Raw genomic sequence first — 22,878 nt, 5'->3', positions numbered from 1 at the left:
TTTCACTGAGGAATGGAGACCGAGAGAAACCGTGAAATCGAGGTAAAACAGTGGAATGAGAGGGAAAGACAGACCATGAGCAAGGATGGTCAGAACTGGGAGGAGATTAATAAAAAGAAAACAAAGGAAAGGAAGGGGATAGAGGGGGAAAGGCTACATAAAATTTGAAAATAATGCAAAACAGTGGTATTGGCTACAGGATCCCCTCACAGAGAAGGATAAAGTAGGTCAAGTTTGTATTCACATTGAAAACCACCAAAATCGGTCTGTCAGCTTGCGGGCGATGGGCACTGACACCTCCCAGGGGGTTCTGTTTGAGTACCTTGCTGCTCTCATTGCTGATGGCTTTTCAGCCTCTCAAGAGCTCTTCAGCGTGCACCTCTGCTGTTTTGCCGAGAGTCTTAATTGCCCCTGATGCCTGCATCTCCAGTCCTAACCTCCCTGTTTCCTCAAAGTACCTCAAATCCAGTGTGGCCTGAGTGAGTTCTTCACCCACACTCATGGTTTCTAAAATGGGGTCCTCCTCCTCTGTTCCTTCTGAGCTTTAGAGTACTCCATAGTCTCAGAATCATTCTGAAACACCACACTGTCCAATAAAAATGAAATGTGGTCCACATACGTCATTTAAATTCTTCTGGTAGCCACGTTAAAAAATGAACCAGATATTCAAAATATTTTGTATTCAATTTCAGTATTCAGTGTGCATTTTGCCGTCACACCTCTCACTTGACACTGGTCATCGGGCTCAGTGACCAAGCGTGGCTCGTGGACAGAGGCCCCCCGGCTTGTTCTAGGTCTTCTCCTTCACGCCCCCCATCGTCCTGTCCCAAGTCCCGTGGACTGTGTCTGCCGTCGCCTCCTTCTTTCTTCTTAACCTCTTGCACGGTGGCTGTCGCTCACGTGCTGTGTGTGGTGAAGCTCAGTGTTCAGCCACCTGAAGTCCAGGGTGGTACTTCCCAGGGGTGAGGTCGGTGGCTCTCAGGTCTCACTCTCAGGGTCTGCCCGCCTTCTTCATCCCTCCTCCTCCTCTGCACTAGGTGGCTCCTTCATGTTTTGTCCTTGTTTGTCCCTCTCTAGGGAAAACAAATAGGCCAACTCCTGCCCTGACGAAGCCTCCTGCCCTTCCTGGCCACTTCCCAGGGGGTGGGGTGCCCTCCGTGCCCTTGGCTCCTCCTGTACAACTGCATTGAGTTACTCCCTGCCTCCCCCAGCTGTACGGTGCTCTGAGAGCACGCACGGCGACATCGTCACACGCTCCTCACCACGACAGGTGGCAGGCGCTGAGGGAATGTTTACTGGGCTGAGCCCCGGGCTCCTCTGGATGGAGCCCGCATGTGCTAGAGCAGGCGAAATGGAGGTGGAGAACGCGCAAGACGCCTGGGGAGTGGTCGGTCACCTCCGGTGGCACTGGGACGAACACCTGGCGAGGAGCCCTGGCAGCGTGGCGATGAACTGGTGTGAAATAACTGAACTCTCTCCTTCCTGCTGGAAATGCAGAGATGGCCAGTCGCCCGAAGGGAACGGACACACACATGTGGTCGGTGGTCTTCACGCCCTGGCAGGAGTCGGAGCCCCCTGGGGAGGAAGCTCAGCTGTAAATTCCTGGGTTTCGTGTGTAGGTATCCTGGTCCGTTCAGAGTGGTCGTGGTCCAGGGATCTGCACTTAGGGAAAGCAGCCCTGTGACTAGGGAGAGAGGTCACTTGAGATGTATCCCTGAGATGTACCGCTTCATGCTTCCCGCAGTAGAGAGTGAGAAGGGGCAATTCTCATCAACAGAGGAAGCTTCCTTAGTCTGGACCTGAGAAGGATATCCTTTGGGGTCTTTTAAAGCAGTGGAGCTCTAGAGAGGAGGACAGGCAACCAGGAGAAGCTGGCACAGCCAGTTGTGGGTGGCAGCCTGGGAACGTGGCGGATGTGGAAGGTCAGCGGGAGGGCCTTGGCCAACTCCAAGATTTCCCCCAGGATTGGCCTTCGTCCCCCACTAGGAAACCTCAGAGCAAGATAACAATGAGGTCTGATTATGAGAGCACTTCATCTTCTTTAGGAACTGACTGACATTCAGTAAGTCCTTTTTGGTGTTTCAGGATCTCTAGGATATTGAAGGATTTGGGCAGAGGATAGCTACTCACATTTAGAACGACAACCTCCAGTTCCATGCAGAATTGCATTTCTGGTTCTCTGGCAGTAACATCACCTAGCAGAGGTCCGGCATACTAGGCCACGGGAAAACGCTTTCATTCTCCACCACTGTGAGGGGGAACAGTGCATTTCCTTTAAATGCCACTTGTGCTTTTTGTCAAATGGGTAGTCCAGGTTGCTAATGTTTTAAAGTTGGAAATCTATTTAAAAATTATTGTGAAGATGCCCCATGTTTTGTGCCTGGTGAATACCAAGAACTCAATGAATAAGCCAAGGCCTTTTTGAAAAACCCCACTCTTCATTGTAGTGTATGATTTCAGCTTTCTCCTTCACTCAGGCGATTCCCGGCTGTTAACAAGGGGCTAATTGGTTGGCGTGTGTTCCTGCTTCTCACCACTCGCTGCCAGCCTCTGCTGTGAATCCTAATGAGCTGCAAACCAGGCAGCCAAATGGAGCAGTAGGCTGCAGGGGAGAGGAGCGGTGGGCACGGGAGCCGGTCACTCAGCCGGGCGGCCATGCGGTTTAGACTGCAGCAGCCGTGAGCAGGCCTGGCACCAGTCTGCTGGGCGGCCTCAATTCCCTTCCTGTGTGCCTCAGTCGCTCTGTTCCCGCCATCCATAGGAGTCTGAGATTTTTCTCCATTAGTGAAAGAGATTTCCTTCGGGTCATCTGCGCATTTGGAAGATGAACTCTCCTGAAGGGTTAAATAGAAGTTGAGCTTTGGGAGAGCGGTGCTGTCTTCCTGCCCTTTCTATCTCGTTTCTAACTTCACCGAGTCCGACCTCCGTTGGCTTGTGTCTTACTGAGCGCCTGTGCTGGTGTCTGTCCTTCTGCAGGTGATCCGGAAGGGCTGGCTCACCATCAGCAACATCGGCATCATGAAAGGAGGCTCCAAGGGTTACTGGTTCGTGCTCACTGCCGAGAGCTTGTCGTGGTACAAAGATGACGAGGTAAGCCAGAGATGACCAGAGGGACAGGGCCTTCCTACTAAAGCATTTCTAATTTTAAACTAATCGCCACGGTGATAGATGCCGTTTCCAGCCACAGTGGTTCTCTGCCAGCGAGACTTAGCTTGGAACGTTTATGTAAAGACACACGGGTTTCCCTGCATAGAGTTTTAATTCTGCAGTGTTTTCCTCAGATTTCTTTTCCTGTTTATTTCTTTGGGGCTGTGATATCTTGCTCACGTGAAGAGACGTGGTCGGGCGTCGGGATGGGAAACTTCCTTCTTTAGGATACTTTCAAGGTACTGGTACGTACGGGAACACAGTTTTCATTATCATGCGTTGGAAAGACCTAAGCCAGGAAGCATCTTAAGAGGGAAGCCAGCACCAACGCAGAGTTGGTAAAGGGTTTTGGAACTGGTGCTTTGACATCTGTCTCAAATGAAGAAATTTTGAAAACGTTCACTTCACTAGTCTCTGAGTGAGTTCCTGATCCCTGTTTATACACATTTTGTTCTCTGGGAATTCAATCTCTCTGTAAAAGGATAAATTGTGGTACTTGTGTTTTGGCTGACTTTAAGATGTTAATAATCCTGATCCTGTGACTTACTAATAAAGGAGGAAAATGGCGTGTTAATATTACAGAACCACCAAAGTGATCTAAAGTGACACAGGTACATTGACGGAGGGCATGAATGAGAATTGAACTGTTTTGGAAATTTTGAAAGCTCTGGTCTGACCCTAGAAGTTTTGGTTTTGTAATGTGGCATGCAGACACTGAAGAATACTGTCTGGTAGCAAAGCCCCATAAAGGTGAGGTCATCTCAGTTTCATCTGGCTATAAGGGGCCTGCCTTTCCAAATGAAAGCCCTTCCCATCTTAGCTTGGGGTCTTTCGAAAACATTTGAAGGTACTTCTGTCAGTTCTTAGAGGAAAAGTCTCGTGTTTTATGGTTCTTTCCATTTCTGAAGGCTCTGTGTGCAATAGTGAATTGAGAAAATATTGTACGATTAGTCAATTTCCACTAAGTTTCTCTAGTCAAGGAACTCAAATTCTACAGAAATGTGAAAAGAAAATTCGTATTCAGAACCTTAGGTTTGAATTTTTTGTGTGAGAGAGAGAGAATTTTTTAATATTTATTTTTTAGTTCTCGGCGGACACAACATCTTTGTTTATATGGGTGCTGAGGATCCAACCCGGGCCGCACGTATGCCAGGCGAGCGTGCTACCGCTTGAGCCACATCCCTGGCCCCTTAGGTTTGAATTTTTATGTCACTGATTTCAGAAGGTGACTGGGCCGGGTGGCGGTTGAGGACAGGCAGTGGTTTCTCCCCCTTCCTGGACGCTCCACGCCCCTAGGACTCTAGTTTTACAGATCACAGCTTGAGGAGCTCTGAGACATTCTCCTAGGTATCAAAAATTGGTGACCAATCATCTTCTGTGCTCTTCAGTTGCTCTCGGGTATGTTCTTTTAGATACACTCCCCCCAACAATTTAGGTGGCCATCTGTGTACATCCACAGTATCGGTCTTGAGGTCCTTCTCCATTACACAGGGGCGTCTCTCCAGGACTGAGCTTCTCCATGGCAGAACGTGTAGTGCTGCTGAGGATCCTCACTGGGTGGCCAGCAGAGGCCCTCACCCCTCACTGGGCGAGAAGCCAGGGCTTCCTGGGATGGGCCGTGTTGCCCTGGCCCTGAGGACTCGGTAGGACCTCCACATGTCTCACCACCAGGGCCTGCCAGGACTTGGGAGGCAGGACTAGGGAGTGCAGCTGTAGGGTCCTGGGATGAGCCCATGGGCAGGTGCCTGGTGCTCCCTGTGGGGAAGGAGGAAGCCTGGCGGCTTGGTGAGCTCAAGGCACCAGTCCTCTCCTCTGAAGACGCAGGACAACTGTCTACAAAATGGCTGCCCCGGAGTCTCCCTCACAGATTCCAGCGAATAAAAGGTAAATGTGTGCAGCTGTACTATTACCCGGGGGCCAGCAGGTAAATGTGTGCAGCTGTACTATTAGCCAGGGGCCAGCAGGTAAATGTGTGCAGCTGTACTATTACCCGGGGGCCAGCAGGTGTCTATTGAAAGTCTGTGTGTGTGGGGCTGGGGTCATGGCTCAGCGGTAGAGCGCTCTCCTGGCATGGGCAGGGCCCTGGGTTCGATCCTCAGCACCACATATAAATAAATAAAGTTCTCGTGTACAACGACAACGACAAGAAATAAATATTTAAAAAAGAAAGTCTGTGTGTGGAGGGAGGGAGGGCCACAGGAGGGGAGGGAAAGGGTGGCCCTGGGCATGGCGCCACCTAGATGAAGACCCTCTAGGGAAGGGGAGTGTTCTCCATTTAGATGGTGTCAGGGAGGAGGAGATGACAGCAAGATTGGGTTCTAGGTGGATCTACCAACCCAGAAGACTGAAAATACTGTGTCAGATGTGAAGCGCTCTCAAGAAACTAAAATAGGGCCATGAGGGAGAAAGTGAGGGGAAGAGCCTTCAGGTGGGTGACTGCCAGGGATGATACCCGTGAGAGCGCCATGAGGAGCTGTGCAGATTCCGCTGAGGAACATTCCAGAAGCAGGAACAGAGAGGGTGAAAACCCTGGATCTGTGGATGAGAGGAGCAGGAAATAAAGGCAGAGGCACCGGGTGGAGGCCTTTAAGACTCCTTTAAGACCCGCTCCACTGTTTGGACTTTATTTGGAGGATAATCAAAGGCCTTTGGGTGTCCCAGCAGGGTGTGACACTATCGGATTCACCAGGAGACTGCTGGGGCTCTGGGTCCTGCCTGGTGGGCAGGGTGGGGTCTGTGTGTGGAGGTGGCGAGAGCAGAGGGGTGGCTGGCTGGGAAACCGCAGTGGCAGTGCGGGCCGAGAGGGTGGTGAGTAGCGCTGGGCAGCACCTGGGGGTGGGGCGCTCACCACCAGGCCAGCAAAGCTCCAGCAGCTCTTGGCTCCTCGGCTGCAGTTACTCATTCAGAATCTGCTCAAGGAACCAGACGGGGATTTCTCAAAACAAACGCCTGACTCCAGAATGACTGGCCTTCAGGGCGTGGGCATCACTCGGTCCCCGCTGGTCCTTCCTTGGTGGCACCTCGGTCCTTCTCCTGTTTGCTTCTCCTGCTACTGCAGATGGTTCAAGGCCACCGCCAGGGCCAAGGAGAGGTCAGCGCTGTCCATCCTTGGCTTGGGAGCCCAGGTTCCCCAGTGAGGATCTGCCGGAGCCCAGGCTGGGGGGACGGTCTGGGGAGAGGAGGTCCACAGGGGATCTCAGGGGCAGGCACAGAGGAGGGACCCTTGGCTGGCCTTGAATTCTCATGACGCTCATTCGTGGGCAGCAATGTCTAAAACGATGCTTAGGTTCCACGAAGGTCCTGCTGCGGTTCATGATGTGTGGATTGCCTGAGGTTCGGTGCACCACCACGAAAACCGCGATTTAGGATATTCCTGTGGAAATAAGCTGGAGTTGTCACTGAAGTGTTGGAGGCGGTTGGTTGGTGAGTCAAGGGCTCGTCCTTGGTCCGGGACGCCCAGGGCACTCACACACTTAGGAAATCCTGGTACATTTCTTAGTCAAGTAAGGGGACATGGGAAAAGTCATTAAGTTGTAGATTTGTTCACTTATTCAGTGATAAATTTATAATCAACTTTTCATAGTGTGTTTTAATATTTTTATATGTGCCAACCTTCTGCTTTCTTATGTAATTAGACTGGTAGCTTTACATTGAAATCTAAATGGCTGCTCAATAAATAGCGTATCACACAAATGTCTATGGTTTTATTTAACTTATGACAGGTTCGTAATAAATGGCTTAAGAAATGCATTTGTGATTAAGAAACAATAGCTCATACCGTCTTCCAGGATGACATCAGCTGAACACAAGGCCCTGTAGACCACACGCCCAGTGCCGTGGAGAGGGGAGGTGCTGGTGGGTGTGGGTTTACTGTGAGGAGCTGCCAGTGCTGGGTCACTTCCCTTCACCTCAGTCTTTTCACTGTCCCTGACCATGGCTCAGCAGAGCATCTCAAAGGAATCTTGTGTGAATGAGTGCTCTTGGCATCTGTTTTAGTTTGCTTTTGTGTTGCTGTGACCAAAAGACCTGACCAAAAAAACAACGTAGAGGAGGAAATTTTGTTTTTTGGCTCAGGGTTTCAAAGACTCAGTTCATGGCCCATTGACTGCGTGGCTCCGGGCCCGAGGTGAGACAGACCACCACGGCAGGAGGACACGGCCAATAGGAAGCAGAGGGAGCTCTGCTCACCAGGGCAAATGTAAATCCCAAAGGCATCCCCCCCCCACCTACCTCCTCCAGCCACACCCTGCTGCCTACAGCTGTCACCCAGTTAATCAATAATTGGTGGACTAATCCATCGATCAGATTAAGGTGCTCATAACCTAATCATTTCACCTCTGGACATTCTTGCACATGAGCTTCTGGAGGCACCTCATATCTACACGGTGGCAGCATCACACTGGTATGTTTATTCCTGCTGTTGAAAGCAGCACCTCACTCCTCTCCCATGTAATGTCATTCTTGCACTCAAGTGTCTTCCAGTTTCCACGTTGTGCCATGTCATGTTGTGAGATACGATGCACGGGATCTGGACTTTCTTACTAGAGAGCCGTGAGGTTCACATAACAGGAGGGAGCTCAGTTCCCACGTTTCCATCGAGACCTTCCCCACTGCCTCTCCTCCTGCCTTCGTCTCCTGTGTCTTCACCGTTTGTTCCTAAGCTGGCAGCTGGTGTAATGATTTTAAGTTACAGTTGGCACGACTGTAGCAGTAAGACGGCTGTATTTTTCTGATCTCTTCCGATTAGAACTGGATCTATCTGCCCTATTCTTGAATTTGGGATGGATGCGTCAACCCCCACCTCCACCCTCTGAATCTGTGGACTGGACACTTTGAATCAGTACTCTACCACAAGATAATTTACTTGTCCTTTTAGTGATAGATGGGCTTCATAGAAAGGTTGCTGCCCACGTCCCAGGTGATGGTAAGTCTTCACGTGTTGTCTTCCCAATGCAGAGTACTTAGAGTAGCCATCATTCATCTATCTACTTGACTGTTTTTTGTTATCTTAACATTACTACAAGATTGGAGCTTTCCATAACACAAAGAAGTACACCATCTTTCTCAGGGTTAGACAGTTGGGTAGCAATAGCTGAAAGGATACATCAAAGCCTTGTTGTACTCCTATCTAGTTCATGTGGCAGAACCCAGACCTGGGAAATTCCTGCCCGAATGGCCCTGAGCCCATTTCCAGGGGTTGCATGGCCTCTTTCTGGTTCATCTTCCCCAGCTCACGGTGCCAGTGTGTGTACCCCGAGGGCCTGCAGGGTGGGGTGAGGACAGAGCTTGGATATGCAGCCTCGTGTCCATAGGTCTCCTTTGTGATCTGAGGCAGGTGGTACTTACTTAGCTCTTCGATGTCTATCAAATAACGACCTGAGATCATTGGTGCTACTTTACCAAGGAGTTGGGGATGAAGTACAGCAATGCAGATGACCTCAACTAGAACAGATGTCCCTCTGCATGGCAGTTTTTAGCCAGGGGGGACCCCAGTCAGGGTGTTACTGGCAGCTTTTAGCCTTGTTTCTGTTTCTCTCGTCACCGCCCATCTCTCCCTCAGTGCTGTCAACCTGGAATGTCCCACCCTCGAGGTGCTCCTCTTGTGAACACAGGTAAAATCAGCTCCCCTGTCGATATCTAGTCCAGCACACACTGCAGGCTCCCAGCAGCTCAGAATGTCCAACCAAGCCAAATGGCCTTCCAGGGGGCAGGAAGCCGAGGTGGCAATAGCATTCCCCCCACCCTTCCACCTGTTACAGCCGATGAAGGCCAGCTTCCAAACTGATGATCCTGATGACGATGGCTGTCACCATGACGGTTCCCAAGTATTGAGTATTTGTAGTTGAACAGGCACTGACCTAAGGTAGCCCTTTATTGACACTCTCCATTCTAGAAATTCAAAGAGAATGAGCAACCTGGCCAGCTGCTGTGTGCCAGTGCTGTGCTCTTAATTGCCTGAACGTTTCCCAATAATTATTTTCTGTGTGGCAGCACTGTCCTCCCCCAAGATAAAATGAGTAGTAAGGATTTCATGTACCTGCCCTTCTGAGCCATGTTTTCCACTAGAGAAAGCACAAAAGTCAGTCAAACCTACCAGAGGCTGATTACAGGCTACGGATAAAATAAAGCCAGAGAGTGTCTGGGGTGGGGGTCACGGGATGAGTGGTCAGAGAATGTTTGTGCTCGTGTCTCGTGACAGGAGTGAGCCTGGTGACCTGGATTCAGCCCAGAGGGACTGCAGCAGAGCGGCAGGGCCTGGATAAGAAGGGCTTTAATTCTAAGAGTGACGAGGAGCTGTTCCACTTTCCAACTGCAAGAGTCTCATGATCAGACTTGAAGTTTTACAGACTCCCTGGGTTGTCTCTTGGGGGACTGACTGAAGAGGGCAAATCTGGATGGGAGCTGTTGCCAGGCCTACTGGTAAAAAGCCATGGTGGCTTGGGAGGGGCCAGGCCAGTGACATTGACTGAAGTGGGCGGAGCCAAGGGATTCTTCAGGACCCCCCTCCCATGCACAGTCAGCAAGCCTCAGGGGCTCAGGAGCACTTGTTCTGTGCACCTGGCCCACCAGTGGCTGCAGTGCTGGTGGGGGAGGTGCGGCGTGAATCCTGACTAGCGGAGGTGAGGTGGAGCAAGCGGGTGGACAGGCGCAGCATTCATCCCCTGGCGGGTTAGTGGGTGCCTGACTGAATCATCACACTGCTGGGTAGAATCACCATTAGAGTAGGTGGTCTTGGAATTGTGTTAATTTTCATCACAGAAGGTTCATGAATTTTCTTCTTCTTCTCTGACTCAGAAACATGAGTTCCTGGATTGAAGATCCTTTAAACAAAAAATCAATTTTTCAGTGTTATTTTCCCACCTAAATATATGTCGCACAGTTCTTGGGGAGAATTTAGAAAAAGGCAAGGCATCGGAATAAAATAGAGCCTGTCATTTCAAAAGAATCTTTGGTCTAGATGATTTACATTAATATTTTAACATAAAAATTTGAACAAAGTGATGGCCTTTCTTTAAAACTAAGTCTGACATATAAATTTTAGGGGAATAATCTGCTTTGATTCGAGGAAAAAAGAACTTTATATTTTTTTTTTAACCAAGGATTGAACCTAGGGGGTGCTTGACCAATGAGCCATATCTCCAGCCCTTTTTATATTTTATTTTGAGACGGGATCTTGCCAAGTTGCTTAGGGCCTGGCTAAGTTGCTGAGGCTGGCTTTGAACTTGCAGACCTTCTGCCTCAGCCTCTTGAGCCAATAGGATTACAGGCATGCACCACCACACCTGGCTCTAAATTTTTAACATCAATGAGAAATGAATAAAATATATGTGTGTGTGTGTGTGTGTGTGTGTGTGTGTGTGTGTATAAATTGTGCCAGTTAAAATGTCTGAAGAGAAGGGACTACTAATTTTTTCATAGTAAAGGCACTCAGTCAATATTCTGTTTCTCAAGCCCAATGTAAAGTTTAAAATCATCCTGGACCACTCCTCAGAAAGTGGAAAGGACCAAATTCCCATGGAAATGTACTAAACCGTACATTTTTGAAGGAAATCCAAAATCTCCATCAAAATTAGACATTCTTTGGACTCATAAGAAATTACAGGCCTCATTTTTGTGGGTTGAAATGTTTGGACGGCTTGATAAGGATTATATAATTCCCTTATAGGGATATTTATTTAGTATTGTTTTTATTGTGTGGCTGTAACAGATGACAAATGTTGCTTCAGTGACAGGAGACATAGTGGCAGCCATATGCCTGGCAGGACAAGACATGTCGATGTGGGTCTGAGGTTCTCAAGGTGGTGCCTGCTTTCCACTAGGCCTGTGCCCTCTGTGAGGCAGGAGGTCAGCATCCAGCCTGTGAACACTGCTCCCATTCCTTGAGATGTTTTACTTAGCCCAAACTTGGATAGTTAAAAAAAAAAAATCCAAATAAATACTGAACTTAATTCATTTATATTACTTAAAATTCTTCATCTTCATAGTGTGTCTTTTTTCACAAACGATCTTATCTTATGCTTTTTAATGCCGGATTATTTCATGCAAACATTTCTACATTCTGGAATTATCCAAAGATTTGCAATTTTGAAAAAGTATTATTTAATAAACTATAATGGCCAATGCTATTTCAGCTTTAATAAATATGCAATCAGGGGGCTGGGGGTGTATCTCAGTGGTAGATGCTTGCCTAGTATATGTGAGGCCCTGGGTTCAATCCTCAGCACCACATAAAGATAAATAAAGGTTTTGTGTCTAGCTACAACTAAAAATATTTTTAAAAATGTGTTTAGATCCAAACCCACTCCTCTATATGCATTGTTTATTTTGTTCAAAAGTTTAGACTGGAAGGACCCTATTACCTTTTATATTACCCTTTCCCAGAAGAGTAAAAAAATTAAATGTGCTTTAATTTAAAATGCATATGAAACATTATTTTAAGATTTTTTTGCGATGTAAGTTTACAAAAGAAGTTTTTCAAAAAATTATTAACTTCATGTTTTACAAAAGGAAATGCTTGGTGAGTGCTCCACTTTGGAATAAATCTCTTCCCCACCCCTCCTGGGATTGTGGTGGTCTGCAGCAGGCTTCTAAGGTTCTGCATGGGTTATTGTGTCACCCGACAGCTCTGTCCTGGGCTGCCTCTCAGGGCACCAGGGAACGACTGTGCATGTGAACTTCTGTAGGCAGTGTTTGCTGTCAGTGGAGTAAAGCATTTAAAATCAGGTGAAATTGTGTCAATAATTCTTGGGGCATTTTTACATCTCTGTTTATGTCTTACATCTTGTGAAGGATTGTTTCATATTTTGTCGGCCAGTCATGGGCATTTTATTTAAGGTAAAACCCTGCCTTGCCAATGAGTCTTGGAGAAGCACAAGTGGATTTTAGCAGATGGTGTATTTCTATAACTGCAGATTGTTTAAATGCAAGACATTAGCTTTAATCCTATTTTTACATCACAGTCTTGCCCATCACTCAGGGTTTAAATTTTTTTTCCCTAAAAAAACCATATTGTCAGGTTTGATTTAAATATCACACGTTCAGAAATTTTGTAACCTTATGAGGCCTTTACCCTTCATACTAAATCTTTTCACTTTAAAAATAAAATATTTGAATGGAAAATAGTTTTTAAAACATACACTTAAAATGTTTGATCATTACATTTTTAAAAAATAGACAATTTGGGGTAGCCTCATGACCTATTTAAACTTAAAAGACTAAAATTAATTTTAAATACCGAAAGCTAAAACATTTTGATGAACCAAATTCCAAGCTGAACAAATTTCTGATTTTACCCATCTTCCCACCATTTGCCCTGAAGCGTCAGAAATATTCCTATACAAAAACCTGCCCTGCTGTTTCACTCCAGTGAACAGTGCATAAATGGAAGTTGGATATCTCCTCAAAAGATATGAGGAAGCAACGATGTGCATTATTCGTCCCTTGTGCTTATGAAAATATTGAATTTCCCAAAGATCTCAAGGGAGTGAGTGTTTACAGTGAATAGAAAGCTTGTGTTCCAAGTGCATGCGCTGCCCATAAATTCTACTCCGGGAATGTAGTGTGAGCCGCTTCTTAGCGAAACATGACACAGTAGTAAATCTGTGTGCATTGCGATACTTGCAAATATTGAAGTTTCAATTTTGACATTCCATCTATCAAGAGGAGAAGCAATTATTTTAATGAATTTGAAAATTATGTTGGAAAATTTTTTTGTCACCGATCTTTCCCAGACCAGAGTGGCAGTCTCTTAATTTCTTAATTCAGAATACTGGATCCTCTGGAATATTATCTTTTTTTTCCTTTTTCTCCTTACTCTTCATGCCCCAGCCCCCCCCCCCCTTGAAGAAAAAGTCATGATATAGAAAATGAAAACGATTCTTTGTTTATGGGTTTAGCAGTATTGGAATAATTTATTCTTTGTCAAACATCAGACTGAAGTTATATTGTTCTGATATATGGATTTCTTATGCTGATTATGGGATGCTGCAAAGATACGTACAAAAGTGTCAAGGGTGGTGATTTACTGACAACAGTTAGGAAAACAGAACTATAGAAATCACAGGAGCATTTTCAGAAATGGGTTTTATTATATTTCATAGGCACGACTTGCTTTACTTTTGGTGTGTTTTAATATATGAATCAAAATAAAATAATAATAATAATAATATAATACATACGAGTTAAGTATTAAGCCAACAGATTAAAACCCCAGGCCCGAGCCCCTCATTTTGGTTGCAGCTCTTGGTGTAGATGCTATGGTGTGAGGGCTGCTTGGTCTCAATGGCTGGTGGTCACTCAGGCTGGGTTGTCATGTGACTGCCTGTCTGTGCCTGCTGTACAGGTGAGCGGATGTTCTGCACAGCAAGTGTAGACAGGCAGACACGTGACAACTCTGTCCAGCCAGGCCCTTGGTTCCTTCAGGTGTCCTTTGCTCATGGACAGACACAATCAGCCTGTTTTCCAGATTGGGTGATTTGGGAGGGTAAGGGGAGAGGGAGAAAAACACACAATAGAATTAAACATTAAAACATTATGGAACTAAAAACAAGTTAGACTTTTGACTTTATTCAGAAAGTACACTTATATACATTTGTTCCAAATGTGCTAACATAAATAATTGATGTAACAGAAAACTCACATTAAAATTTTAAGGAGGAGGAAGAAAAGATTAAACACAAGGTTTATTCTTAAATCCAATTCCTATTATAACTGGCCCAAATGCAGTCAGAGTTCAGAGTAATTGAACCAGATGTTTTTCCTCTTCACGAAAACTTTGCATATTTTAATGCTGCAGTTAAAGATAAAGACCATGTTTATACATGTTTCTTGTAGTAGATAAGTACCATAACCTTGCCTGTGAAAAAGAAAATTGTCATCTACAGGGTAACAGCAGCCATTCTCAAAATAATTCATGAGCCTAATGTATTTGGCAGCCCAGCCAATGCACTTTGGTAATGCTTTGATAATGGGCTTTTTCAAGGGAATATATTTTTTACCAATACCATAGTAAACAACAGGAATTTATTTAAATTTCTCATTTTCCTTTTAAATGCAAACTTTCTAAGTATGGTTGAGAAAGCTAAATGAAAGGCAGTTGTGGGATTAAGTTATGCACCTCTTAATTAACTCCAGGGTCATGCCACGAATCAAAGGTGCAAACTGGAGAGCTTTACCCACAGTGCAGCTCACACTGTGCAGTATAGTTACAAATAGCATCTTAAACACAGGAAAGGAAAATTCGTTTCATTTCCAAAAATTAAAACCAGACCCTTTGGAAATTTTCTTTGTAATTTGTATAAGAAAGAATTAATGGTGTTAAATATGTAGATATAAAATATAATTCTGGCAAGTTGAAAATAATTCTAGCTCTTTTAACACAAATTATCAATTCACATAAGTAACAACTTCCATCCCCTTTGAAAAGCAAAATATCCAGACAGTAAAAATTCCAATAAGAGATTTAAAAACAACAGCAACAACAACAACAAAAGCTACATTATTGTCCAAGGAGTATATAGTTAGGATATTTTTCAAAGAATTTTAAAGAAAACAAATAGTTTGTTATTTACCTTTAATTTTAAAATTCTGAGAAAATGGCAAACAAATTTTATGGGGAGCAAAATACTTTTCAGAGACTGAAAAAAAAAAAACGACACTTTTAACAATTCTACAGTTTTACGTAGTGACTAAAGTTTTAACAAAGAACTGATGAGTGCAATTTCCTCTGCATTTGCTTAATTTTAAGAAATCAATGTTTGATTCTGTTTCTGGTCATCACTGCTAATCAGAAGAATTTTTTTTTGTCTTGACAGAATCAAAAACATCAATAAACTTAGCTGCTATTTAAATATATAAGGTTAGAGTATGCAAAAAAATGAGTACCTTAAAGTATCATTTTGTTGTTGATACTTTCTTTCAGTGCAACAGAAAGTAATTATAGAGTGATTCACTCACAAAGGATATCCTGGTATAAATTAAAAATTACTCTAATTCTGTATAGCTTTCCCTCTCTCCCATAAATAATTTGATCCAGTTTACTCTGCTCAATTAAAGGAATGATGCATGCAACCTGAAAAAACAAAAAGAAATATTTGTGAGTTTATACGTTATCCTTCAATGAGAAATAGTCTTATTAAACCAAGATATCTAAGTTATTTTAGTTCGAAATATCATAACTTTTTTTTTCAGTTGGAAAACATCGTGCTAAAAAATGAGAAAAATGACTTCTCATAAGGCTTTTAGACAATTTATGTTTCCGATAGATTTTAAAACAGTCCTAGAGCAGGTGTGGCATTTGCATATTTCATAATTATGTTGAATCTACCCCAAAACTTGTTAAAAATATGAAAACTAAGGGAAAAAAAGTAAGATTTTTTTTCCTGTTTCTCAAACTATAAGGGTATATATTAGATTATTATTACCTAAAATCCTAGCCAAAATATAAAAGAGTTATCACATTATTAGCAGGCCGTGTAATTATTTGTATGACCATTTCACTTTATTTCCTTTTTGTCTCTCATTTCTTAAGAAAAAGATGCAAGAAAAGAATTATCTTCTAAGTCTTATGCAATAAAGATAAGCCAAAGTAACTCCAGTAAACTGGTCATCCCAAGAAGTCAGAAAATTGAAAATGAAAATTGAACTATGTTTCTTAATTTATTTCATTATCCCTATTTATTAAAACTGATAAAAATTCTAAATAAGAGACCCTTGAAAAAGAGTTAAGTATTTATAGCTACGTAACTTGCAGGACACCAAAGTACGAAAGTCTCCGTCTCAACTCGGGAATTTCCTGTCTCAGGTTAAAGTCTGACCTTCCAGTTATTTTAAGCTGAGTGATGGTCTTTTAGTTATTATTTGGACATTATTGTGATGGGTGGGCTGTTTTCCCCTTAGAGTAAAATGAGGTTTTTGTTTTTGTTTTTGTTTTTAAAAAAAACAACACGCAGATCCCTTATGAAGTCATTGAAAATGTTGGCTTCTCTTTAGTGGGCAGGGACGTTTTTGGACGAATGACTTTTTTTATTTTACCAAGTTGTACTTTCTTTTCATTTCCTATAACAGCTTAAGATTTCAACAAAAGGCTGGGTGTGGGGGGGGTCACCTTCTTTCATTAGGATTTTTATGCCTAACCTCTTTCCCACAGTGAAGTGCCTGGGTGGTCTGCAGGCAAGATGTGGGGGCAGATAGTATATTTTGGTCTTTTAAAAACATAAACATGTTGTCTGGGGTGAAAGCGCCACGCCAGGCAGGAAGGATATTAAGCCTATTGACTAATTGCAGGAAAGCCATCAGTGTGAAACGTGGTCCCACTCTAAACAAACTTGCTTTGATTTTGAGATCTATGGCTTAAGAAAAGCAGGTCTAACAATTTTAGTAGACGATTTTACGTGATGGTGATCCTCTTCCAAATTACTTGCAGAGTGGTGGTGTTGAAGCTCAGGCTGGATCTCCTTTCTCTTAGATGGCTGAACAAATTATTTCAACCCAGCACCTCGACTAGTTTATCAATCACCCACACTCCAAAATGGAAAACAGCTATGAAATTTCTGTGAACCACAGTCTGGACAGACCCTCCAAGCATTTTCCCCTCTGTGAGCATGTACCGTGTTCAGTTTTAATACTTACCAAGACAGCCCAGGGCAGATGGCGTTGAAGATGCTCACTGTTGGTTTGTTTCCTCTGGAATAGATTCCATGATCCCTAAAATATTTGTATATCTCCTTATAAAGTAATATCACAATAAAGTTAAGCATCACTCTAATTACCCTGGAATAGGAGCAGCTGCGTCGGGTGGTGTGTGTACGTAGGTATTGGCACAGAGCCCGCGAGCAGACTGCCATCTTGTGTGAAAAGCGACCTTGGACTTTTAAATTTAACTTGTGCAATTTGAAATTAAGTTCAATTTCTTTTCATTAAGACTCTGTTGAGCACGTGCAGGGACTCCTCTGTTGCCCTTTACAAAGCAGTCCTTACGTTTTACCCCTGGTCTTAGGCCAAGGACACCATTATGTCCTTCCATCTCCAGGCTAAAAGTCATCCCCAGGGAGAAAATAGGTGATATACTATTGAGAGTTAGTTTCTTTGATACAAAAAAGCCATTTCATATGAAGAACGACATTTAAATTAAATATACATTAAATGAAGGCAAATGATGAAATTCAATCACTTATACAACAAAAAAAAGTTACAAAATTTGAGAATTCTTAAACATTGCCATTTGCAGCTTGTAGTTTTTCCCTCTTTAATGATTTTTATCAGCTAGTAAAAATAACATTTCTTAAAACATATGATCCCATAAATCATTTTAGTTTTTCTATGTTAAAAAAAAAAACCCTGTAGATTTTAAAAATAATTGCTATGGAAATCTTCAAGTCACAATGGGAAATGAAAGGATGAGTTCACTGTATCAACTAAGTGAAAAGTAGCTCAGTTTCTCCTTGCTATTAGTGTTTTAATGAAAAATTAGGAACAGATTGAAACATTTTAGAGGTTCCTTACACCAGTTTAGGGATGGTCAGAAGATAATTTTTAAAATAAATTGTTTTGACAAAGAGACAGTTGGGGAACCTTTTGTAATAAAGTGTTTTACAAAAGAGGAAACTTGTGTCAATTTTAGAATTGTTGCAAAATGTGTGAACTTAAAGAAGGATTTGTTCAGGAGCCACTGTAACTTTAAGGAAGAGATTACAGCCAGCCTAGAGACCGACAGAAGAGGAGACATTTCCATTGTACACACTGGTTTGCGGGGAGAAATAAGTGGGGGTTGAGGCAGTTAGGTTTTTCCAGAACTTTCTCTAAGGGACCCACGGCTGAAGCCAGCACAGAGTGCACTGCAACTGGGGCTTGACCATTATTTTCTCTATTAGGGTTTCATTCAGCTTGAGGGCTGTCTTCCTGCCCACCTTCCTGCGCCCCCCCCCCCCGCCCACCCTCTGTCACCTCCAGGACATCTGGAAACTGACCAAGGAAAACTTGTGCCTTCGTTTACAAATTCCTTTTTTATCAGCGGGTTTCTAGACAAAGTGCCTTATCGTTTTAAATGCTGGAAGAAGGAGAGCCTTGTAAAATACAGGCAAGAGGGCTCAGCTGAGTAGCAGCTATCAACCACTCTTGGATGTGAAAAAATGCAATACAGAGGCATAAACTGGGCTATCTCAAGACAGAGGCTTCTAGGCCCGGAGCCACTGGAGGCTGACTCAGTGGGTTGTGGGCTGGCCCGCGTCTCGGCAGAGTCCCACCCGCATTGTGTGCTGGGCAAGGACTTGGCAGGCTCTTCCTTTGTTGTGAGGTATTATTATTCCTGAGATTTTTATTATATAATTATTCAAAAGAGCTCTCTTCATATGGAATTTTGAAAATAGCAAGTATTCTTTAGGGCAAAAAAAATGGGCTCACGCCTGGGAGTCTTAGAAGTCATGCCTACAGCCCTCACAAGAGTATTTCAGTCTCTGAATTTTTAATTCCAACAGTTCAAAACTAGTCTCAGTCATTTTTTAAGTGTCTGGAGATTTTTCATATTCCACCGAGTATTAAATTTAAGAAAACACTTGAATTATCAAACTTTAAAAACCAGAAACTTACAGTCAGTGGCTACAGACCACACAGCATTGTTCTTTTAGACACATGGCCCTCGGCCGCACACAGACCCGTGACTCTGGCGTGTCCACGCAAGTCCAGGCATCCCCACCCAGGTCCCCGTGGTCACAGACCAGGTGAGCCGTCACCGAGGCCTTACCCGCTGCTCTTCCCTGGAGCGGTCCTTTCTCGGCAGAGCCCCCGAGGGATTCTCGGTCCCTAGTGTGCAAAACCTGTGAAGAAAAACACTGGATATGAGTTTCAACAAAGGAGCAAACCCAGGTCTTCGCCTTGGAAACAGCCCATTTGGTGCCCAGCCGTCGGTGGCGTTGCTGTGCCTTGCCCAGTCTAACCAATGTGCAGACTACTGTACAACGGCATTGTCCTGAACAGGTAGTCTGAACACTGGGGCGACGGAGCAGGATCTCCAGAAGCTTCCATCGTGGGCTCAGACTCCTCTCCCCGTCGTCGGGAAGAGCCTCCCTTCCTGCGCCAGGGGCTGCCTTCGGCTCCCCCTGCGTCCTGCCGCACTGACTGAGACACACTCAAGGGCTGTGTTTTCCAGTCTTGACGTGGCACATTTGCTGCAGACTAGGGAACTGGCAATGAATTTAGGACCAGGAAAAGGGGGAGGGCTGGGCTGGAGAGTCCATATATGGGATGATGTCACCCTGGGGAGGTTCGGGTATGCGCTGTGCCGCTGGAGAGACCGCTGGAATCGCCTGCTCTCAGACATGGGTCTGTGCATAAAATGGTACCAGATGTTCTCGTGTAACGTTAAGCAGTCATTTCATCTTCAGGCCAGATTTTTTTCCTCCACTGGGCAGGAAGTGGGCCCCAGTATGGAAAAGCTGTAAAAAAAAAAAAAAGAGTCAAGATGTACAGTTCTGCGGTGGCCAACTGAGAGTGAGCTAAGAGCAGAAGTACAAATTTACTGTCCCGTCCGGGCTGGAGAAGTAATTTGAAGATAGAGAGTAGATAAAATAGTAAACAGAGAGCCTGGCGTTGGAAGGCAGAGCTCCTTTGGAGACCTTTTTGAGCTTTCCTGTGGCACTTTATTTTCTGGCATTTCACTCGTCAAAAAGGGCAGATAAGTTTTTTCCCCCCTCGCTCTCCCTCCTCCTCCTCCTCCTCCTCCTCGTCTGTTAGATCTGTCAGCGGCTTGCAGCCTGCTCTAGACTTGAGCAGTAATTATAGCAACTTCCTGAAAGTGAAGCCCCCATGAAAAGTCTGGAGAAATGTTCTTTGTCATGGCCTCTCCGTGAGTAATGAGCTCCACATGTGGCCCTCCTCCCTCAGCCATGCTGGCTGGCTCTGAGTGCTGGGCTAGAGCTTTACCTAGGGAGACGTAAAAAGTCTCCATTGCAAGCTTCCACAGTGCATGGACTCTGCTCTCCTCACCAGCTGCGTCGGGGGGACCCCCGCTGTTAGGGATAACCCTGTTTTTCACTGATAATTCCTGATTCTGTCTCTTGGCTTTTGTTTGCATGGTATTCTGTGCTCAGTCTTATCTCCCAGTTAAGTGAATCTGTTGAAATTTGCCAAGGACCGCTTGACCAAAGGTTACAGGATATTAGGCCGTGAGCATCTACTTCCCCCCCTACCCCCGTGTTTATTTTTTTTAAATTACATATACTGTTGAGGATTCTGAATATACAGTTCTCTGACTTTCCCGCCCTAGAATTCTGATGAATGTTGGAGTTGACTCAAGAGTTGGACTCATTGGTCTTTCAGAGATCACAATGTGAGAAAATTTCTATGTAGTTTCCAAATTTAATCTAACTGACCAAACTGAGAATCATAGCATGGTGTCTAAAGAACCACAACCAAAGGAATGAATTTCTCCTGGCCTTCTATAATACTTCTTAGAGGCTGAAAAATAGCCATCTTTTATAGATTTAGGTTGAATGTTTCAAAATGCTTAAGTGAGAATTGCCCTAAGAGTTGCCCTTCACAAGATGGCTTCTCTTTACAACCACGCCACCGAGTATTGAAAAGTGATTGCACGCCCTGGTTACCGCATGAAGGAGGTCAAAGAGGGCACGATGAATCATCTAGAAGCTTAGGATGGGACGAAGAGGTCAGCTCTAGGTGTTTCCTTCATAGAGAACTGAATCATCCCTGGAAGTCGAGAAGAACTGCTGCCTGTTCCCAGTGCTTGAGCAAGGCCGGTGTGACTCAACGGCCTGTCGCTGTCGCATATTCCTGGAAGTGGTGCTGAGTGACTAACTGAACGACAGTCCTAAGGCATGTGGATACAGCTTCCTCCTCCTTAAAGGGCCTCGTGTTCACTCACACTGAGGCACCACAGAGCCGTGAGCCAGCCAGTGGTCCGCCAGGAACCCAGAATCCCAGGTGTAGCCCCATTTCTGCTGCAAAGACTGAAAGCCAGTCTTTGGCCACATCTGTTCATGTCAATGGAACAGGCCTTGGAAATTTGTATAAGGCAGATGAAAGGTGCTTCTGATCAGACCATAATCTCATCTTCATTCATACACTGATACCCTCTCAGATGGTTCTACCTACACCAAATACAGATTTTTATGAAGTTTTAATCAAGTGACTTAAATTTACACCTATCTTTGAGAAACCTGGAGCACCTTAAGTGATTTTCTCTAGAAACAACTGTAGAGGCCGGCCGTGGTTCCCTTTGCATATACCGACGTCTCCTCGGATTTTCAGGTGACCCAAGGGTTTTAGAGTTCTTTCCTTCAGAGAGCTCAGGAAGTACTTGTTCTCGTCCGCTCACATGCTGGTCACGACATCAAGGACTAGGCAGATGGAATCAGGGGACCACCCTCCCTTGCCTTTCGTGTTAGAAATGTGAGTTCATGACCAAGTTCAGGCTACGGGGCTTGTGGTGCCATTATGGAAAGCCCTTGGAATTGGAATTGGCCTGAGGAACCTATCAGTTGATGACCCTGAACTGTGCTGGGCCCTAGAAAGCTAAGTTAGACATGACAAAGACTAGACTGGAGGAACTACTGTTGCTCACTTTGCAAATTTCAAAAGCTATTGATCAGAGTGATCGTTGGAACCAATGGGTCATTTGGGTGGCTACAAAATTGGCTCTGTTTTAAATGGAAAAGAAACCATTTCAGTCATTTGACTTTCCCAAACTTGGTAATTTACTGTGACTTTAGAAATCCCAAATTGAAACTAGGACTTAGACTTGTTTCTGTGGACCATCCAGGAGCAGGTACTGGGGCTTACCATTCTGTTTTGATGTCCAGATATGCATACTTCTGCTCACCTTTACAGAGCTTCAGAATGGTTTTGTTAGAGAACTGATGCATAGGCACCAGAAAAGTTCCAGCAATGGAGAGGTATGTGAATAAAAGCTGATCATGACCCTTCTGACCTTCTCGCCTTTTCTGCCTTCCCAAACGAATGGTGAAATATCTTTCATTAGATGCTCCATGGTCATTTTATAGCTTCTTACAGCTTATAGAATCCTTTCACATACAAGTCCTAGTTTCTATGATAACTGTAGAGTGTTTATAGTATCATAATGATTATAATCGTTTTGTTGAAGTTAAGGCTCCAAGAGGTTAAGTAGATTATTTTAAAATTACAGTAAATGCCAAAACTCAAAAATTGCCCCCCCACTTTATTAAAAGCCTGTTGTCAGTTTACCAAGACAATCTTTCCCCTCCTGAATTCTTACAGCACGTACATTTCCTGTTATCGGGGTGTCGGTTACCTGCTGCTCTAGCAGAGCTTTGTACTGGACTATCACCTGTGCTATTTCACATATTTGGGTTCCCTGCCACCAGAGAGAATGTGAGCTAGCTGAAGGTAGGTTTGACTTGCCCACTCTTGGCTGTTCAGCCAACTGTTGAAAGGCGAGTCTGAGCTGCGCTGGGTGCCTGCGCTTTCTTCTCATCAAACCTTTATCCTGAAAATCGCCCGAGAATTACAGCTCAATGGAAAACATAGTGCAACTTTAACATTTATACATGTGTACTCTGGCTCTGTGCCGGATTGCACTATTCAGTTTGAAATAAATGTGAGCATCAGGGCCAACCGTGTTCCCCTGCTTATTTTTGGCCTTCTCCTCTTCTGGAAGCATCCTGTGCAGCAATCGGTCATACAATCTTGTGTTAAAAGCAGGATCTAACCAAGTGGTGGTGTTTCCTTTCTTGCTGTTTT

At 44.4% G+C, this 22,878-nt stretch overlaps 1 protein-coding gene across 1 annotated transcript in view; it reads left to right on the top strand.

Moving 5' to 3' along the window:
- Dnm3 (dynamin 3) overlaps positions 1-22,878 on the top strand; it is a 431,668-nt gene that overhangs the window by 198,397 nt on the left and 210,393 nt on the right. Inside the window, exon 14 of the mRNA XM_026388451.2 lies at positions 2,977-3,090. Coding sequence (XP_026244236.1) covers positions 2,977-3,090 — 114 coding nt within the window. The remainder of the gene's footprint in view (positions 1-2,976; positions 3,091-22,878) is intronic.

Source organism: Urocitellus parryii, chromosome 9 (assembly GCF_045843805.1).
Source record: "Urocitellus parryii isolate mUroPar1 chromosome 9, mUroPar1.hap1, whole genome shotgun sequence".
In the NCBI taxonomy this organism is placed as follows: domain Eukaryota; kingdom Metazoa; phylum Chordata; class Mammalia; order Rodentia; family Sciuridae; genus Urocitellus; species Urocitellus parryii.
Note: the sequence above shows the minus strand (reverse complement) of the source record. Positions and strands in the feature narration are given on the sequence as shown.